This window comes from Diospyros lotus, chromosome 12, assembly GCF_014633365.1.
Source record: "Diospyros lotus cultivar Yz01 chromosome 12, ASM1463336v1, whole genome shotgun sequence".
Lineage (NCBI taxonomy): Eukaryota > Viridiplantae > Streptophyta > Magnoliopsida > Ericales > Ebenaceae > Diospyros > Diospyros lotus.
This window is the reverse complement of record NC_068349.1, coordinates 38333951-38352901: the sequence shown is the minus strand read 5'-3', so window position 1 is coordinate 38352901 and position 18951 is coordinate 38333951. Positions and strand designations below refer to the sequence as shown.

Sequence of the window (18951 nt, the reverse complement as noted above, 5' to 3'; positions counted from 1 at the left end):
TTCTTCAAACTTTTCTTCCTCTCTTGATGGACAATCCCCAACCTCCATTTTCAGCTTAGCCCATCTTTTAGGTTGGCTCAAACATTTCAAACAGAAGAGATGATAAAAGGTAGGTGATGTAAATTATAGTTGCGTGCAATCAGTATTGATTATTTTGACTTCATCTCACTACATTATCTCATTATACTTGTAGGATTTGATGGAAAAGTAATTTGAAGAACCAATGTCCCTCAAGAACTCCCCAATATAGCTCAATTAAAAATAATATATGGACAAGAGCCTCAATGCAACATTAATTCTTTTTTATTTTTCTAAAAAATAGAAGAAATAAATAGAAAAATAATATATATTTTTTATTTTTCTAAGAAATAGGAGAGAGAAAGAAGTATTAAACCCGACTCTCTCTCATCCCATACACTCACTAATTAGATTCAAAAAATGATTGGTTTGATTTTTTGAAAAGTAATTAATGAGAACAACAAAAACTACAGAGGAAGAGAGTTATAACAAGTATAAATAGATACGCTTCTAAAAGTGGCAAATCAAATGAAAGGCCATGTAGACGAATGGGATGATAAAAGAATTGCTAAGAACAGTTTGAATACAACTTGGCTGTAAAATTCTATCCTATGGTGGTCGCTACTCAAAAAAAAAAAAAAAAAGATACGATTTAAGTGTGCTCGAGAGCTTAATGGAATCCTTAAAAGAACAAGCATATTGCTGCCAGATTGTATAAATTTGAGACTCAGATTTTGAAGAATGCATGAATAGGAAACAAAAAAAATTCTCCCTGGTTTCAATACTTACTTTGGTTCTTCACCATTAGCAGCTAACACCAACCAAGCATCGACACAAATACCAAATAATTCCTGGATTATGCATTGCCACTCCAAAGTTATCTGCCTATCGTTTATATAATAAATATAAAATAGCAGCAAACATCAAGATTGCAGTGCTACGAGCATAATCAGTACATCCATTACATTGAAAGAACTTGCGAGACAAGTGTTTAGCACAGGGAAGTTGCAGGTTTCCAACAGGAGCATCCAGGCATTACAGGACTAAAGGTACAGATTCACCCACAACAAGAGAACAGTCACTACAACCATACCGAGCAACATCATTTCTTTGCGAGGAGCTTTTTAGGCAGCCTCTCCAAAGGTGTAGTTTTGAGCAGGAAAAGCCTGGCGGCACGCTCTTGCAGTGTACCCCCACATTTCAACCCACGTGATTGGAGCTCAGACTTCAACCTTTCCAAACCAAGAGCCTAAAATTAAGTACCAAAAGAAAATTTTAAGAAATCAGTTGGTGATGGATACAGCAGAAGTAGGATTGTCTGCATTAGAGCTTTGCAAGAGACTATAAAGGGACATCGTAAGAGATGTGCCAGCAAGACAATTACAAGTGAAATAAAAAGTTCTGCAAAATTAGAATTTTACACTTCTTTCCCCCCTGCCCGACATCATTGAAACCAGAGAAACATGAAAATAGCATTCAACAACACTATCAGAAACACACATTCAAGTTTCGACTAACAGAAGATGATGATTTTCTTTTCACAAAATGCATTAAATTGAGAACTTCATGAAAAAAGATCAATCACTTGGTTGTTTTAAGGGATAAGTCAAAAATTACTAAGAAAGCTGAAACTCTTTTCTTATATGTAAAACAAGATAATAATGCCAAGTGAATATTTTTATAGATAAAATTATCAAGAATTAGCTACTGTAAGCATATTGGGATTCTAACATCAGATGACCGCATTAAAGGTTATTTCTCTTGGAAATATTTCTCATTTAAGATGTGGAAATTGTAAAAGCTATGGCACAGAGATTCAAGTTTAAGGAATCAAAATCAATTTACTAAGCCAAAATTACATACTATGTTGCATTGACATAAAATTTGAGTATCAATAGCATACCTCTAGCTCTGCAGCTGAATTAAAATCGTCAAAATTAAGAGGCCTCACTATATCTGAAGCATCTGAGCTACCCACCACATTTTCTTCATGAACTATTGATTGGGCATTGGAATCAAGTTTCTTTTCTGCGTCAGTTGTTCCACATCCAAAAGCTTCCCCCTCTACAGAGCCAGAGATACTTGAGTGAATTATTGTTTCCTTCACATTCCCAGGCTCAGTTCCACTGGATTCTTGCTTCTCAGCCTTGGAATCTTCAGTTTCAAAAACTGCTTCCATTGAGATTGACAGCCCTCTATCCTGTAGTCTACTTTCTTCAAGAATCTCTGATGCTGGTTCACCAGCATCAATGTTATGCCCGCTGACAAAGCCTCCATCACAACTTTCACTAGGCAATGAATTTGCAATTATAGCACTGTCCTTCTCATCAGAAGTCTCAGATGAATTTCCAGTAGAATCTTCTCCATCAAGCTTCCCATTTGCAACAGAACCTGAACTACCCTCTGCCTCCTTTGAGTCTGAATTGTTCCCACTATCTAGAACAACGGATTTCTCAGTTTCCTCCTCTTCATCATCATCACTGTCATCCTCATCCATGTCATCACTATCACTGTCACTGTCAGCCAGATTTCTCTTTCCCATCCTAGCAAAATCAACCAACCGATCAATCACAAAAGAACAAACCATGCGCAAAAATTTCAAGTAAAGAGTTGTCACTGTTTATGCTAAAATATTAATTTTCATCCAAGAAACTCCTCTTAATGTATGGTCAGTCAGTTCTAGTTCTGGTTAAATTAATTCATTCAGCCAAACCAAGTTGGTTTATGGAGAAAGCTATTTCACAAATTCTTAAAAGAGTCAAATTTTAGTTTCATTACATGAAATTTTCTCTGGTTGCTACAAATTGTCATTCCCGCACAAATATAGTAGCAGAGAAGACAACCATTCAAGTGATCTCAATTCAGAAATTTGTCTAATGATCAGCACATTAATGGCAGTAAAAGACATAATATAAACAGCATAATCCACAAATTTCATGATGACCAGATAAAGTTTAAGGCCAAATAATTATTATCTTCAAATCAATTAGAAAAATAAAATAAAATTATCTTCAAATCGACGCTGAAATCAAGAAATGACCCCAAAAAACAAACAAATTCAAAAGAAATGAAACCAATAGTGCCACAAGTAACAACTAATTCAAGTGCCTTACCATATTTTCGTTCTCTTTGAATCCAATCCACTCGGCCCATGGGATGTGGCCTTCCTCTTCACAGAATTCCCAATCGCTTCCCTCACCGACTTCTCAACCTCCTCCATACACCGAGCCGCTTCCTTCCTATATTTCTCCACATACTTCTCTGCATCACCGTTCCCTCCAGCCTTTGAGGCCTTTTTCGCGTTCTTCTTGATAAACTCCTCTGCGATCTTTTCCAGCTGCCGCTCCTCCGCCTCGGCCCGCCACTCCTCGAGCCTCTTCTCGGCGTTCACGTGGCGCAGCCTCCGGCCACTCATATCCCTACAAGCGTCAAAATTGTTGGTTTTCTTCTGGCCGGCCTTCGTGGCGGCGCCACGAAGGAGCGAGCCGAACCCTCCCTTCCCGCCGGGGAGCCGGAGAAGGAGGTGCACCACCGGGTGGCAGCGATTCGACCCATCCGATCCGTCATGTTGGAGGACGGACGAGTCATCGAGTTGCCTTGTGCCGGTAACGAGTCGCTGATCATCGATTGGAAGACCGGTGATTTGCTGAATCCGGGCCTTAATGGAAAGAATTGGTATAGACGGAGTTGAGAAATTTAGGGCTTTGTGTTGGCCGTTAAAAATCTTGACGTAAACTTGGTAGATCCCCTCCATAGTCGATTGATTCAAGCTCTCTCTCTCTCTGCTTCTCCTCTTCAATCGATAAACGAATGAATTGGTAATTGGGGGGCAAATACCTTTTCTTCTTCGTCCATATATAAAAGCCCTAATTCATATTGCACTAATAATCCTTCTCGGGTTTGGTTTCCTAAACCGGCCCGAATATGAAAATATATATATACATATTATTATACTTAATAACCCAAAATTCAAATTTAATCTCTGATTAAAATTTTTAATTTGAGTATGATTAGGAATTCGAATTTAATTGTTATTAGAATATTGTTAAATTTGATTTTAATTAAAATTTATCTTCTTAAATTATTTTTTGATTATGATAAAATTTTTATATTTATAAATAATTTAAGTTTATAAATATGTATCTAATATTGTAAAATTAGTTACAGTAATATTATTATTATTATTGTATTAATATTATTATAATAATATTTTTTTAATTTGAATTTGATGTTTATTTATGCTATTGATGATCAGTAATTTGAATTTGAGTTTATCCATCCAATATTTTTTTTTAATTTTTTTTTCTGTAATTATTTTGACCAGTTTAATTGATGTCCTTTCTTCAGCCCAAATCCATACCCGAAAAGAATCCGAAAAAGAAACGGGTCTGTGATCTCCTGCTTTATGTATTTATGCCCCTCGCGCTTGAGGCAACAAAACTCTCTCTCTCTCTCTCTCGGAATTTGGTTTGATTAATCGAGAGTGGAGTTGATGAAGAATATAGACAATATGTCGGATAAGGGTCGAACGTTGCCGGTTGACCCGAACCTCCCCCGATGGGCCTGCCAGAACTGCCGCCAACACCTCTGTATCGTCGGCGTCGAGTCCTACGCCGACAAGTTCTTCTCCGATCCCTATTCTCGCTCCGGTACGTCTCTCCTTCCGTCTCTGATTGCAAAGATTGATTAATCTTACCGTGTTCTTGTCACAAACTTCGGTGGATTTGAATCGAATTTGTTCCATTGTAACAATAAAATGTGCACCCAATTTATTGAAACAATCCGATGCTGAGACTTGTTTCGATTCACTACTGTGCTGAACAAGGTCGGCGATTTCTTTTAGTCAGTTTGATGAATTCCATTATTTTAGCTCCAAAACATGTTTCTGGCTATATGTTTTAATTTCCTGGCCTTTCTTTCCGTTTTCTACTAGGAATTACATCGTTTCGCAGTTTGGATATTTTTTGTCTAGTTTATTACCTGAATATGTGTTTTACTTTTATGGTGAACTGAGTTTTTACGCATGTTTATCACCTGTTTGTGTTTATGGAATTTTTCAAAGTCCTATTATCCCATTTTGAAGTTTTAACAGATCAAATTGCATACTAAGTTGTTTATGGAAAAAATTTTAATGTCTTTTTATGCCATTTGTGACATAGGACAATGTTCTTGCAGTATGATCAGCGTACTCAAGAGGAATTAGATTTTAGTTTCCAATTTATATCCAATTTGGGATTAAAATGTGCAGGAATGCAGGGTTCTACGATCCATGGTGCAGGAAGCGTGTTAGGGTCAACACGAATGGACCATTCATTTGTTGTATTGCCCAAGCAAAGAAGTCAGGCACCAGGGATACCACCCCGTCCTCGTGGAGGAGGGCTGCAGCCTGATTCAAGTCAGTTGGGAAAAGCAATGGAAGAGTCATTTGTGGTGTTGCCTCCACCCGCGGCATCTGTATACAAGAGTGACTCTACATTGGATGGAGGTGGGTCCCAATTACCATCACCTGAGGGTGGAGTGACTGCTCCCATGCAGCCGAACGATTCTGGGTTCCACTCAACCATAACTGTCCTGAAGCGTGCCTTTGATATTGCCACAACCCAAACCCAAGTATACTGTTGCAATCTTTATTTTTCTTGGAAGGGAGAGATGGGTTGGTTTGAATTTCTTGTTCATTCTTAGATCATGGTCTTTCTCTTCCTTTTCTAGGTCGAACAACCTTTGTGCCTTGAGTGCATGAGGGTGTTATCTGACAAACTTGACAAGGAGGTTGAAGATGTGAACAGAGACATTGAAGCTTATGAAGCTTGTCTTCAACGTTTGGAGGGGGAGGCACGGAATGTTCTTAGTGAGGCTGACTTCCTAAAGGAGAAACTGAAGGTGCTTTTTTCCATAACCACTTATTATACTTATTTATGTTGTGATTTTCCTATGCATAAAAATAATAAATAGATGTTCTTAAGTTCTCTGGAAAATAAATTTTTAGATAAACAGTTTTGTTGTTTTCCTTTTCATTTTCATAAAATTATTAGTTTTATAGAGCCAGTCTACCTACTTTAGGAGAGTACCACATTTATTAATTGCATGGCTAATGTCAGGCAATCTTTTTGGATCACTGCTTGTATAAGGTAGGTGAAGTCTATATTATAGTGAAACAAGCCTAAAAATAATTGGAGGCTTGAATAATTTCCATAAAACACACATGAAAAATATATACAGGTTGTGTCCTACTTTTTCTCCTATAAGGTAGAAGAAGATTTAGGATATCTATCTCCTAAAAAATAGGATAAACTATCTCCTAAAACTTAGGAAATAAATTTAAACTTTACAACACGAAAACTCTAGGATTATCTAACTGATTTAATCTTCAACCGTGGGTCATCTCTTTCTTTATCCGCATCTTCAACACTCCTTCTTAGCTCTTAAGTCTCTTTAGCTTAGGATCCTCTAATTCCGTCCAACATATAGTAATAACAATCATCCTTGTCCTTGCAGTTGCTTTGGTCATATAGACAAGGGCAAAGGGTGACAGATGTTGTTGGGGACAAAGAGTTAAATGCATAAACATGATTTTCTGATTACATATACATATAATTATATAACAGAAAATACATGTACATCCTTATTTTTACAAAACTATTATACATATGTCTTTTTCCTTAGTATAAGATATGCCCCCCCCCCCCCCAAAAAAAAAAAAAAAAAAATTATAAATAAATTCTAAATGTCACATGAAAAACCATGATTTATATCTAGCCAAAAAAAAACATGGTTTATGAAAAATTCTTGAAAGGTAGGCATAAATGAAAAAATCTTGGAGAGCCATGCCCCCACTATCCCAATGAGCTCTGGCTCTAGCCAAAGAGACCAATTTGGGTTCATCAATTGTTGGTTCTTGGTTTATACATTCTTTTATTTGAATGCTAATTTCAGAATGGATTTTCCTCTTCCTAATTTTCCCTAGAATTATGGAAGGAACAGAGACACAGAGATGCTCAGTAAATGTTCATCAGGGTTACCATGGTTAAACTAAAATTTCTTGAAACCTTGATTTAGAGGAAATCTTATGTTGGCTAATTATTTCTTCAATAGAACTTAATTTAGTTTGAAGTCTAATATTTTCTGAGACTAAGGATTCCGTATCTATTAGTAAGTTAATAGAAAAATTGGAAATAATGAAGCCCTGGACGCATATATTTTGGACAGAACACAAGTCTCATCAATGCATTTTCTTCTAATACCTATTTGCTAGTATTAGTTGAAATCTCATCATAGAATTTTGTTTTGAGGTTCAATATGTTCATATTGTCTTCTATGGATTATATATGAAGATTGAAGAGGAGGAACGGAAACTTGAAGCTGCAATTAAGGAGACAGAAAAACAGTGTGAGAAAGTAACTGCTGAAATGAAGGAATTGGAGTTAAAATCTAGCCGTTTCAAAGAGTTGGAGGAGCGGTAAGTTTCTTGGCTTGAAATTTAGTAAATTGACTGCCTTCTTGAAAGGTTACTATGGATACATGCGTGAAATCGAATTCTTCATTGCTAAATCTGTTCCATTCTTTCTATAACTTTATGTGTGTCAGGTATTGGCATGAGTTCAACAATTTTCAGTTTCAATTAACTTCACATCAGGTGTGTTGCTGTATCATTTTCTCTGAACCTCATTTTCTCCAATTATTAGATCTTTATGATGTGCTGAAACTTTGGCATATAAAACAAGTGTCTGCTTGTGGTGGGCACTTTAAATGTCTTGCCTTTGAAATGGTTTAAGCAAATCCTCTGGTGCATCATTTAGATTACTTAATGAACCTATTCTCAGTAATCTTCCATGGAAAATAGGAGAGTTTTTCCTCTGCATTTTTTCTTTTTTATTTATTTATTTATTATTATTATTTGTTTTTTTTTTTTTTTTTTTTTGTGGGGGGGGGGGGGGGGGGGGGCAGCAATGATGTCAATTCATATTAATGTTTGCACAAAATTGCTATTGAAGAAGGAATTTTCCAGATAACACACATCAATTATATATGATTGGTTCATTGATTAAGCTTTTCAAGTTGTAATACTAGTCTGATTCTTATCTGACATCTATCAACCATTCTGACTACCTTTGGGGACTTTTTTTAGTTATTCCTGCATTGCAAAAAGCATATTCTCCTTTCTGGAAGATATAATTGAAGTGTTAATGGGGTTTTCTGGGGACAGGAAGAGAGGGATGCAATTTTAGCCAAGATTGAAGTTTCCCAAGCACATTTGGAGTTGTTGAAGCGGACTAACGTTCTTAGTGATGCCTTTCCCATCTGGTATGATGGAGAATTTGGAACAATCAACAACTTCCGATTGGGAAGACTTCCTAAAATTCCGGTATGATGATTATGATCAGTTTACTTTAAAATGCCCGTAGATAAGGGTATTTAATGCCTTCCTTTTTGTTTCTAGTGTTCCTATGCATAAATCAAGTGAAAGTTTTTGCAATTCAATGGCATATGTTGCTGCTTACTTAGAGTTATCTTGTATCCCCTTAATGACATACTATGGATGCAAGTAATTTTTAAACCATCTCTACATGTGCCATCTGTAACTTGCCAATACAGGGGATCTAAGCAAATGCAAGTTACCTACGGTAATAAGTGGGGTATGCATAATTTGGCTCACCAAACGAAACTAGTTAGTTGGTTTGGTTCAGTTAAGTTTTTTCAAAAAATGGTTTGGTCAAAAATTTTCAGAATACAGTTTGGTTTTTAGTTTTTATCACCAAAAAAAACACCTGTAAAGGCATAAACCGTTTTGCATATTATATATTATAATATATTATATAGTTGCCTAAAAAGTATATCTTGCACCGAAAATATTTTAATGATAAAATTTGTAGCTTTTTTTTTGTTTTTTTGCTTAAAGATTTGTGTAGAAATTTTATACAAATAATTTTTTATTTTAATTTCTCATAAAATTTTATATAAAACTAATATATTTAGATGATTAAATTCTAAACTAAACAATTGATCAATAGCCAGAATGTGCACAAAATATAAGCCACAAAGGGAGTAAGGAACAAGCTCTTTCTCTCATAAATCATGATCCTAACCTAAGGCTAAGAAGCAGAAATGCCTGAATATATCTCTAACCCTTGATTTTGAACTGCTGTTCACTTTTTTATTGATTAATATAATGGCTGTATTGTTCAAACCCGTAGTAACTACCAAAACAACCCATAATTTTATGGTTCAAATTCCTAAAAATGGTTTGATTTTAGATTGGAATACGTTCAAACCATAATTTATGGTTTAGTTCCTATACTCTTTCAAATCAGACCAAACTGGATTGTGCACGCCCCTAGTTATTAGTGAAATATGGTTGGAGCATTTAACTTAAAGCCAACCTGATAGCTATTGGCTACACATCCAGACAATGTTGTCATCTGGTCAAAATATCCAAAAATCTTATGTGCAAATCTCTTTATTTTTGTAGTAACTTTCTTTATCTTTGCAGCAATAGCTTGGGTATTGTTGGACGATGAGAGAGGATGTCCAAGTTTTAAAAAGGGAGATAGGATGGTTGGAGATAAGATAAGAGTTCAAGATTGGAAGGATGAGCCAGCCCAGAAGATAAGATAAGCTACCAAATTTAAAGGAATGATGCAGCTTGAAAGAAGAAGATAATTCTAGAATTTTAAATATCAGTTTCTGTTATTTATCGTTTATAGTCTAAATTCGAATTTTCTTTCTTTTTTCTAGGAGATAGCAGAGATATTTTTTCTTGTATAAATACATTATTCTCGGATTCAATAAAACTCAAATAAGCTTTCCAAGATTTAGCTTATTTCATGGGATTAGAGCCAAGTCCCGGTAACCTAGATCTTACGGTCTAGGCTTTTTGTTTAAGTGAAGCATGGCCGCAAACCTACTAACTCCAACCATAACCAAGGCTTCAGCCACTAGTCCTTCTAACCCTCATTCTCAGTCCAATTTTTTTACAAACCCTATTGACAACCATTCTCTACAAATTACTCAACATAAATTGAATGGGAGTAATTTCAGAGAATGTTTCAATCTGTATTGCTAGTGATCAAAGGGAAGGGAAGAGCTAGATACTTGATAGGAGCAATTCCTACCCCACCAAACAAAATAACAAATCATGGTATCTAGTAAGCAGAAAATTCAATTATTATGACATGGCTTATCAACTCAATGGAGCTAAGGATTGGTAGAATCTATCTCTTCTACAAGACTGCAAAGGAAATCTGGGATGCAGTACAAGAAATGTATTTAGATTTTGAGAATACCTCTCAATGCTTTGAAATCAGGTCAGCCATTCGTACAACTAGACAAGGTAACCTTAATGTTGCAAAATACTATAATGTTTCAATTGAGTTATGACATGAGATTGATTTATTTTACAATATTCGTTGGGAATGTTCAATTGATAGTACAAAATATACCGAAATGTTAGAAAAGGATCGTGTTTTTGATTTTCTCTATAGTCTTAACTCGGATTTGGATGAAGTTCGTGGAAGATTGTTAGGTACTAAACCCTTACCTACACTCAGAAAAGTGTTTACTGAAGTAAGGAGGGAGAAAAGCAGGCGAAAGGTAATGCTCACCCAATCTACAAACTCAATCTTAGGCCCTCAAAATTCTACTCTTGCTATTGTCAAAGGGGGGGATACTTTGTCAAGGAATCAAGGGAAGGATAAGTAGTGGTGTGACCACTGAAATAAGCCATACCACGCAAGAGAAACATGCTGGAAGATTTGTGGCAAGCCATCAAATTGGAAGCCATGAAATAAAAGGGAAACAACCCAATTAGCCTATGCTACAGAAGTCTCTACTGAAACTAGAAACAACACAAACCTAAACCTATCAACAGAGCAAATTCAAGCCTTGTACAAGTTACTAAATCAAACTACAGGTACAAAACCCTCAAGTCGTCCCACTCCTAAGCCAATAGCTTCAATGGCTCAACAAGTTATTCCTCAGTACTCATTGATATCACGAAAACTTCATCAACATGTTTGGATAGTGGATACTGGTGCATCTAATCATATGTCAAGTTTGGCTAATCCTATGATGGATTATTCACCTTGTAGCACAACCTTTAATATTTATATGGCTGATGGCACAACTTCTCCTGCCTTGGGGTGTGTTTATTAAAACTAAAGCTGAAATATGTTCTACATGTACCTAGATTGCAGTGTATTTTACTCTTAGTTAGTAAACTAACAAGAGACATGAATTGTAGTGTAACATTTTTTCCATCTCACTGTATATTCCAGGACCAGTATTCGGGGATGATGATTGGCAATGCTAAGGAACAAGATGGTCTTTACTATATTTCAAAAAATGTTCCAGAATACCAAAGTTCTCCAACCAATGAAGCAGTTCTTGTTATAATAGCTAATGCCAATGTTCTGTTATGCCATAAACGACTAGAACACCCTAGTTTTCCATATTTAAAATCCTCGTATCCTCACATTTTCATTAATAAAGAGCAATCTTCTTTTAAGTGTGAGCAATGTACTCTTGTTAAACAATCTCGCTCTCATTATTCTATACAACCCTATAAACTATCTAAACTTTTTCACTTGATTCATAGTGATAATTGGGTCCTGCTAAGCATCCCAATATCTCTTATACCCATTGGTTTATAACCTTTATTGACGATCATACTATAGTTTGCTGAGTTTATTTTATGAGAGAAAAGTTAGAGGCCAATACCATTTTCAAAAAGTTTCACAAACTTATCTTGAATGTGTTTCAATCTCCTATTTATGTCATTCGAATTGATAACGATCGAGAATATTTCTCTCATGATTTCACTCAATATTTATCTGAACATGGCATATTCCATCAGAGTTCATGTCCATACACCCCTCAACAAAATGGGGTGGCTGAAAGAAAAAACAAACATCTTCTCAAGGTGGCACGAACCATGATGTTCACTACTTGTGGTCTTAATTCCTATTGGGGAGAAGCTATTCTTATAGCTTCTTACCTCACTACTTAAGTGTATCTTTGTTGGATATTTTCCTTCCCAAAAAGGATACAAGTGCTATTGCCCCTCCTCTCGAAAGTTTTTTGTGTCCCCTAATGTAATTTTCTATGAGGATCAACCTTTCTATCCTCTTATATCTTTTCCAGGGGAGACTACAAAGTGCAGAGTGGCATTGGGATCTCACCATCTCTCTCCCTATGCCCGATCCTATTAACTCTCAGCTACTAGTGTGTTCTCAAGGGGGAGCATTAGCATCAACTCCTAAAAATACTTGTAGTAGCTCCTGAACCTTCTGTTACTTTCATTAATGATCCAGAAAACCTCACTACAACTCTCTCCCTATACCCGATCCTATTAACTCTCAGCTACTAGTGTGTTCTCAAGGGGGAGCATTAGCATCAACTCCTAAAAACACTTGTAGCAGCTCTTGAACCTTCTGTTACTTTCTTTAATGATCCAGAAAACCTCACTACAGCTCCTAAAACCCGCCTTCCAACTCTTGATAATCCTCTTCTAGTTTATTCCAAGCAGCCTAAAGATCATCAACAACCTCATGTCCTTAGCACAACCAAACATTGAATTCAAAGCCTAGTCCATCTGAGGACAACACTACAAGGATTGGTGATTTGGTTGGTGATTGGGCTATTCCTATAACACTGCGAAACAGGGTAAGGTCTTGTGTGAAGTACGCTATTTCTAATCATTTGACTTATACTAAGTTGTCTCCATAGTTCAGGGTTTTTATTGCAAGTATAGACAGCATTGACATTCCCAAGACCATCCAATGTGCTATGAAGGATCCTAAGTGGAAGGATACTGTTCTGGAAAAAATGAAAGCCCTAGTTGGTAACAATACCTGGGATATAGTAGAGTTGTCCTCGAATAAGAGGGTAGTTGGATGTAAATGGGTATTCTCAATGAAATATCATGCAGATGGGAGCATTGATATAAATATAAGGCTAGATTAGTGGCTCAAGGTTTCATTCAAACCTATGGGATTGACTATGAAGAGACATTTGCTCTTGTGGCTAAATTAAATTCTATCAAAGTATCACTCTCTCTTGCTGTCAATTTAGAGTAGCCTTTACATCAATTAAATATTAAAATGTCTTCCTCAATGGAGATCTAGATGAGGAAATCTATATGAGGGTTTCTCTTGGTTTTGAGCAAGAAGTGGAAGTTGGAAAAGTTTGTAAACTTAAGAAGTCTTTATATGGTTAAAACAATCACTAAGAGTTTGGTTTAAGAAATTCAGCATGACTCTTAATCGATTAGGGTATCAACAGGGGCAAGCAGACCATACATTGTTTATGAAACATACAGCTAATGGAAAAAGGGCTATATTAATCGTATATATGGATAATATTATAGCAACAGGAGATGACATGCAAGAAATAGAGAGCTTGAAGAAGCAGTTGAGAGCTGAATTTGAAGTTAAAGACCTGAGAACAATGAGATATTTCTTAGGAATGGAGGTGGCTTCGAGTAAAGAAGGCATTTTCATCTCACAAATAAAATATACACTAGATCTTTTGAAAGAAATAGGTGCGCTAGGGTGTAGACTTGTTAGAACTCCTCTAGAAAAGAACTAGAAATATGGAGAAAAGGAAAGATATCAATGTTTGGTGGGAAAAATAAGCCACTTATCTCTTATCTCTTACACAGCCTAATATAGCCTATGCGATGAGTGTGATAAGTCAATATATGCATTCTCCTACCTGAAGACATATGAATGTTGTTATTCATTTCTTAAGTTATCTAAAAGGGACACTTGTAAAGGGATTGTTATTTCAGAAAACTATAGAAAGAGGAATTGAGGGCTTTGTTGATGCAGATTGGGAAGGATCTATTGAAGATAGTCCGTCAACTTCAAGTTATTGCACTAAAGTATGGGGAAATGTGGTTGTGAGAAGTAAAAAACAGGTCTTTTGTTGCCCACAGCAGTGCCGAGGCAAAATTCCGAGCTATAGCTCAAGGAATTTGTGAAGTAATTTGCTTAGAAAGACTAATGGAAGACTTGCATATTCCTTTGTCACGGCAAACAAAGGTGTATAGTAATAGCAAATTAGTGATTAGTATTGTTAATAATCTAGTTCAGCATGATTGAATGAAGCATGTGAGAATAGATCGAAGTTTCATAAAGCGGGAAATTGAAGAAGGAAGAATTAATCTATCCTATATTCCTACAAGAAATCAAGTGGCTGATGTGTTTACCAAAGCCATGGTAGGACCTGGTTTCAAATCATTTATTAGCAAGCTGGGAATGACAAATATTTATTCATCAAATTGAGGGGAAATGTTGAACGGTGAGAGAGGATGCCTGAGTTTTAAGAAGGGAGATGGGATGGTTGTAGATAAGATAAGGCTTCAAGATTGGAAGGATGAGGCAGCCCAGAAGATAAGATAAGCTACCAAATTTAAAGGAATGATGCAGCTTGAAAGAAGAATATAATATCAGAATTTTAAATATCAGTTGCTGTTATTTGTCTTTTGAAGTCTAAATTCGAATTTTCTTCCTGTTTTCTAGGAGATAGCAGAGATATTTTTCCTTGTATAAATACACCATACTCAGATTCAATAAAACTCAAGTAAGCTTTCCAAGATTTTAGCTTATTTCAGGTATAATGTTTCTCTGTTTTGGAAATGCATAGGTTGAATGGGATGAGATAAATGCTGCTTGGGGCCAAGCTTGCCTTCTTCTCCACACAATGGCTCAATATTTTCGGCCTAAATTCCCGTATCCTTTTGTTGGAATATGAATCTCTATTACAATAAATCAATCTGTTATTAGAATTGGTTCTTTCAGGCAACTGAATGGAATATGATATTCTTTTATAACCACAAAATATGGTGTGCAAACTTGGATAAATGATGTTGAATAAAGATGTTAGAGAGTTGAATTAACCAACAATTGCCTAGGTGGTTTTATATTTCTCAAGTGAACAATTTGAAAGCATGTTGTGCATTATGCATAAATTATTGCAGAAACTATAAGTTGAATGGTATTGGGGAAACACGGGGATGTTACCCTTTATTTTTTTGGGTGGGGGGCATTACCAACATCGTCACTTCCCTTGAAAAATAGAGTTAACTGGTCGCTGTCATTAATGTTTTTGAGTCTGATCATTAGATAGTTTTAGAAATGGTGTTGATTAGTTTATGGGTATTATTCATTATGTTTTCTCTCCCTTACAAAAATAATCACCCTACATGATTCTATTCTCATTTTATTGAATCTATTTTTCTGTTTTGATTTTAGCACTTTTCACACCAATGAGTTTACCGAACAGCTGTACTTTATTAAATAGGGACTAGAAGGTAAAATGCTAGTTGGCTAGTAAAGAAACTTTGTTTTAAGAAAACCTCATTAAACCTGCTCATGAGCAGGAAACTAAGAAGGATTCCCACTTACAAGTATTTAAGCATTTTGAAGCATTAAACAAATTTTGCTAGATAAACTGTCTTGTCATTGGAAAATACTTCTGTCACAGACCCAATCTCACATTGGTAGTCTATTTGGGAGGTCTCAAGTATACTACTTGATCCCTTCAATTAGCACTTTTTGCTCAAGGACCTGTGGTATTATAAGTGATAACAAAGCTAACCTGCTGCTGAACGGGTGTGGATCAGGAAAAGCTATTGTTTCTGGCTCAAATTCAAATGCATCTCATTCCAACATTACCTACATCATTCTGATAGGAAACTGTTTTGAGCTTGGTTTGGGTCATATTGAGATATGGATTTTGGCCTGGTGATGGCACCAAGAACTAAATTGAGGGAGAGCTTGTCACAGAGCCTAGTCCACTGCAATAGTCTACTGGAGAGGTCTTGGGTATTTACTTACTCTCATGAACCCATGAGTCTCCTCCAACTAACATTTTTGGGTGAGGACCCCTGGTGAGGGCATTAAGAACTAAATTGAGGGAGAGCTTGTCAAAGGCTATTGTTTCTGCTCAGATGCATTTTATTCCAACATTACCTACATTATTCTAACAGAATTGTCTTTATCAAATGGTATGTGTCTTCTTATCCTTAATTCACTGGTAATCAGATATCGGATAAAGATTCTTCCAATGGGGAGCTATCCTCGAATTATGGACAGCAGCAACAATACATATGAGTTGTAAGTTAAGAGTAGTTTTTCATTTGGCACCTCTATATTGACTGTGAAATGGAAAGTAGATGCAGCTTAGATATCATCAGTTCTTACTGCTCTATGGTACATTAATGATGAATTAGTCTATTAATTCAATTGTGTCACTAAGAACTTCTTTAAAATGGCCTAATTAAATGGCTGTAAGTTTGTAACTCAATTATGTAAATCCCTACAATCCAACCTTAAATCTAACTACTTGAATGTGGATTCTTATGAGTCAAGTGTATTATTTTGAATGGTAATTATCGTTTATCCTTGTTCCCTTTTTACGTTAGATTCGCTTTCTTCTAATGGATTTGATAATGATTTGAGTTTTTCCTTACAGGTTTGGTCCAGTGAATTTGTTTTGGAGTACTCGCTATGATAAAGCAATGACATTGTTCTTGACTTGTCTCAAGGAGTTTGCAGAGTTTGCAAATTCTAAAGATAAAGAGAACAACATCCCACCTGAAAAATGTTTCAAGCTACCTTATAAGTAAGCTCCTTCTGCCCTTAACATTCTATTTTAAGTTTCATGTATTTATAACCAATCTGTATTTTTTTAGAACAATGGAGGATTCATATGGCATTCTTTTTATTTAATGATGTTATGTAACTTGGTTTCATAATGCGAATATTCCTTTTCTTTTTATCATGCTCCTTTATAATTAATTCATGTTGAAAGGTGGTGAATAACTCTTGTTCAAAATTTTTTGAGACTTCTCAGAGTGGGCTAGTCATTGCTAACAATGTTTGTATCAAGACTGCCCGATTTCTTTCAGTCGCCCTTTTTCCTCCCTATAAGACATTAGTGTTGAGAGCATCAGAAATTTCAACAATATTTGAGAATCTGCTCTACTAGTAGTAGTAGTGGTTGTTTGTTCTTGTTCTTGTTGTAAGTGAGAATTTTCTCTACATTCCAATGTTTGGACTTTAGAATGCTTTTTTGATCTTGATGTCACAGTTTGTTTGTTTATGGATACCATAACTGTTATTGCTCAGACCTTCATTTATTGGAGGGTGTCCCCTATTTGTAGCCTAGGGGCTTTAAGTTCCTGCTGGGCTTTCTATACCTATAATAAAAAAATTTAGCAGCCTGCATGGACCCATTCTGGCATTGGGCCTGAACTTTATTTCCATCCCCGGTCAGAGGAAGCTAAAGCCTCAGGCCATGCATTCAAACCTAAACCAAAAAGGGTGTTCTCGAGCGCAAAGCTCCCCACTTTTCGGGGGTTGAGGGAGGTCATTTTTGTACACATTCTCATCTTTGCTTCACATAGAAACTATTTTCGCAAATCAAACCTATAACCTTCCTATCAAAAAAGAACAACTTTACTATTCTTAACTAGGCTCACCCTCCATTTGAACCTGAAGTAATTAAAATAAAGATATTTATGTAATAATTTCGACTTCGGTTGCAGCCTTGTTAACTCAAGTTTACTGGTTGAAATTTTCACTTCATTCTCTAGAAAAAAGGTGAATTTGTTAAAAATACATACATGTTTTAATATTAATACACATAAATATACAGTCTGGCTTCAAGAACTCATCCCAAACCTACTGCATCATCATTTGCAGCTTTTTTTTCCCCTTTTGCTTTAGTTAATTTGTAGTTTGCATTGCTTGTGAGAGTGAGTAGTACAATCGAAAACTTGTACAAGAAATATTGGACAGATTCTGTATTTTGGCATTGCTCAAAGCCTGGGCTGAATTAATATAGGAAAATGCTATTTGTACAGAAGCATCCTTACGGAATGCTTACAGGGATGATATATCGCAATATTTCGCGATATATTTTGTTCATCCCCTTCTCCCTCTCTCCCCTCTCTCTCCCCCCTTCCCTTGCCCAACCTCACCTGTCGCCATTCTTCGCCTCTGCCTGCTCTTGCCGCCACCTCGCCTTGCCTCGCCTTGCCGCTGGGGCCGATGGTGTGAGAGGGAGAGCGAGAGAGAGAGACAGAGGGAGAGAGATGGTATTGGGCATTTGGGTCATTTATTACAGGGGCAAAATGGGTATTTTTATTGCCCTATAAGTTTTTCTGTAACACATCTTTTGTACAAATAGCATGACTCATTAATATATGGGTCTAACTTCTGCAGGATTGAGAATGACAGAGTGGAAAACTACTCTATCACGCAGAGCTTCAACAAGCAAGAGAATTGGACAAGAGCTCTCAAGTATACGCTCTGCAGCTTAAAGTGGGCTCTCTATTGGTTTATTGGAAATACAAATTTCCAACCTCTTTCAGCAACAGTCCCTTCACATGAAGTTCCAGGTGCAGGTTCTTTGTACTCTAAACAACGCACTGCTGAATCGCGAAACTTGTCGAATGCATGAAAAAGATGTGTGTATTTGAAGCAACATTGTCCCGCTGTAAATAGATGTTGGTTAATGATAGGATGTTGTTCTTTCACAGCCAAATATTCCTGTTCATGTATCATATAACTTTGCAAATGGAGAAGTTGGTCTCTATTGTGTTGCTTGCTTCTGTTGGCTTTGCGTTTTGAACATTTTCCCTTGTGAGATTGTTGGGTGAGGATGCTGACCCTATTCACACTCCACATGAATCTTGAAGATGGCTGCCTTAGGTTACGTTTGAAAAGCTACTTTATTAAACGTAATTCTAGTGTCCTATGAACATTTCACCAGGCAAAGGCAGAGTGGTAACTTCAACCACTCAACCCTTGCATTTGAGCAAATAATTTCGGATAAATTATTGGGTACTTAATAAAATTTGAGCAGCAGGATTAAAGGCTTTTCTTGGCAGATTATGTTCGACAAAATTGATCAAATCCTGTGTCCAGAGCT

The 18951-nt window shown here is 36.3% G+C and overlaps 2 protein-coding genes across 3 annotated transcripts; one reads left to right on the top strand and one right to left on the bottom strand.

Annotated features, from left to right (window-relative positions):
- Positions 1-856: 856 nt before the first annotated feature.
- LOC127787376 (uncharacterized) lies at positions 857-3857 on the bottom strand. The gene is made up of 3 exons (XM_052315393.1): positions 3132-3857; positions 1922-2561; positions 857-1267 (listed from the first exon to the last, which is right to left on the bottom strand). Exons 1-3 carry the CDS (start codon positions 3770-3772, stop codon positions 1121-1123), a joined length of 1428 nt encoding a protein of 475 aa, XP_052171353.1. The 5' UTR covers positions 3773-3857; the 3' UTR covers positions 857-1120.
- Positions 3858-4464: 607 nt separating this feature from the next.
- Positions 4465-18631, top strand: LOC127786468 (beclin-1-like protein). Of its 2 annotated transcripts, XM_052313887.1 has the most exons (10): positions 4465-4667; positions 5267-5628; positions 5728-5898; positions 7350-7474; positions 7603-7651; positions 8222-8380; positions 14659-14744; positions 16059-16130; positions 16489-16638; positions 18243-18631. In XM_052313887.1, the coding sequence occupies exons 1-10, from the start codon at positions 4511-4513 to the stop codon at positions 18478-18480; spliced, it is 1569 nt and encodes a 522-aa protein (XP_052169847.1). In that variant the 5' UTR covers positions 4465-4510; the 3' UTR covers positions 18481-18631. The 2 variants fall into 2 exon arrangements, 1 of the variants encoding a protein (XP_052169847.1); XR_008019976.1 differs by lacking the exons at positions 16489-16638; positions 18243-18631 and adding an exon at positions 11289-12675 and having other exon boundaries at positions 16059-16103.
- The last annotated feature ends 320 nt before the right edge of the window (positions 18632-18951 follow it).

Excerpts from the sequence above, each read along its gene's own strand:
- LOC127787376 (XM_052315393.1), bottom strand. The coding sequence starts at position 3,772 with ATGGAGGGGATCTACCAAGTTTACGTCAAGATTTTTAACGGCCAACAC. Across the intron at positions 2,562-3,131 it reads TCAAAGAGAACGAAAATATG|GATGGGAAAGAGAAATCTGG; the intron begins GTAAGGCACTTG and ends TGATTTTGCTAG. Across the intron at positions 1,268-1,921 it reads ATTCAGCTGCAGAGCTAGAG|GCTCTTGGTTTGGAAAGGTT; the intron begins GTATGCTATTGA and ends ACTTAATTTTAG.
- LOC127786468 (XM_052313887.1), top strand. The coding sequence starts at position 4,511 with ATGAAGAATATAGACAATATGTCGGATAAGGGTCGAACGTTGCCGGTT. Across the intron at positions 7,475-7,602 it reads TTCAAAGAGTTGGAGGAGCG|GTATTGGCATGAGTTCAACA; the intron begins GTAAGTTTCTTG and ends TATGTGTGTCAG. Across the intron at positions 8,381-14,658 it reads GAAGACTTCCTAAAATTCCG|GTTGAATGGGATGAGATAAA; the intron begins GTATGATGATTA and ends GGAAATGCATAG.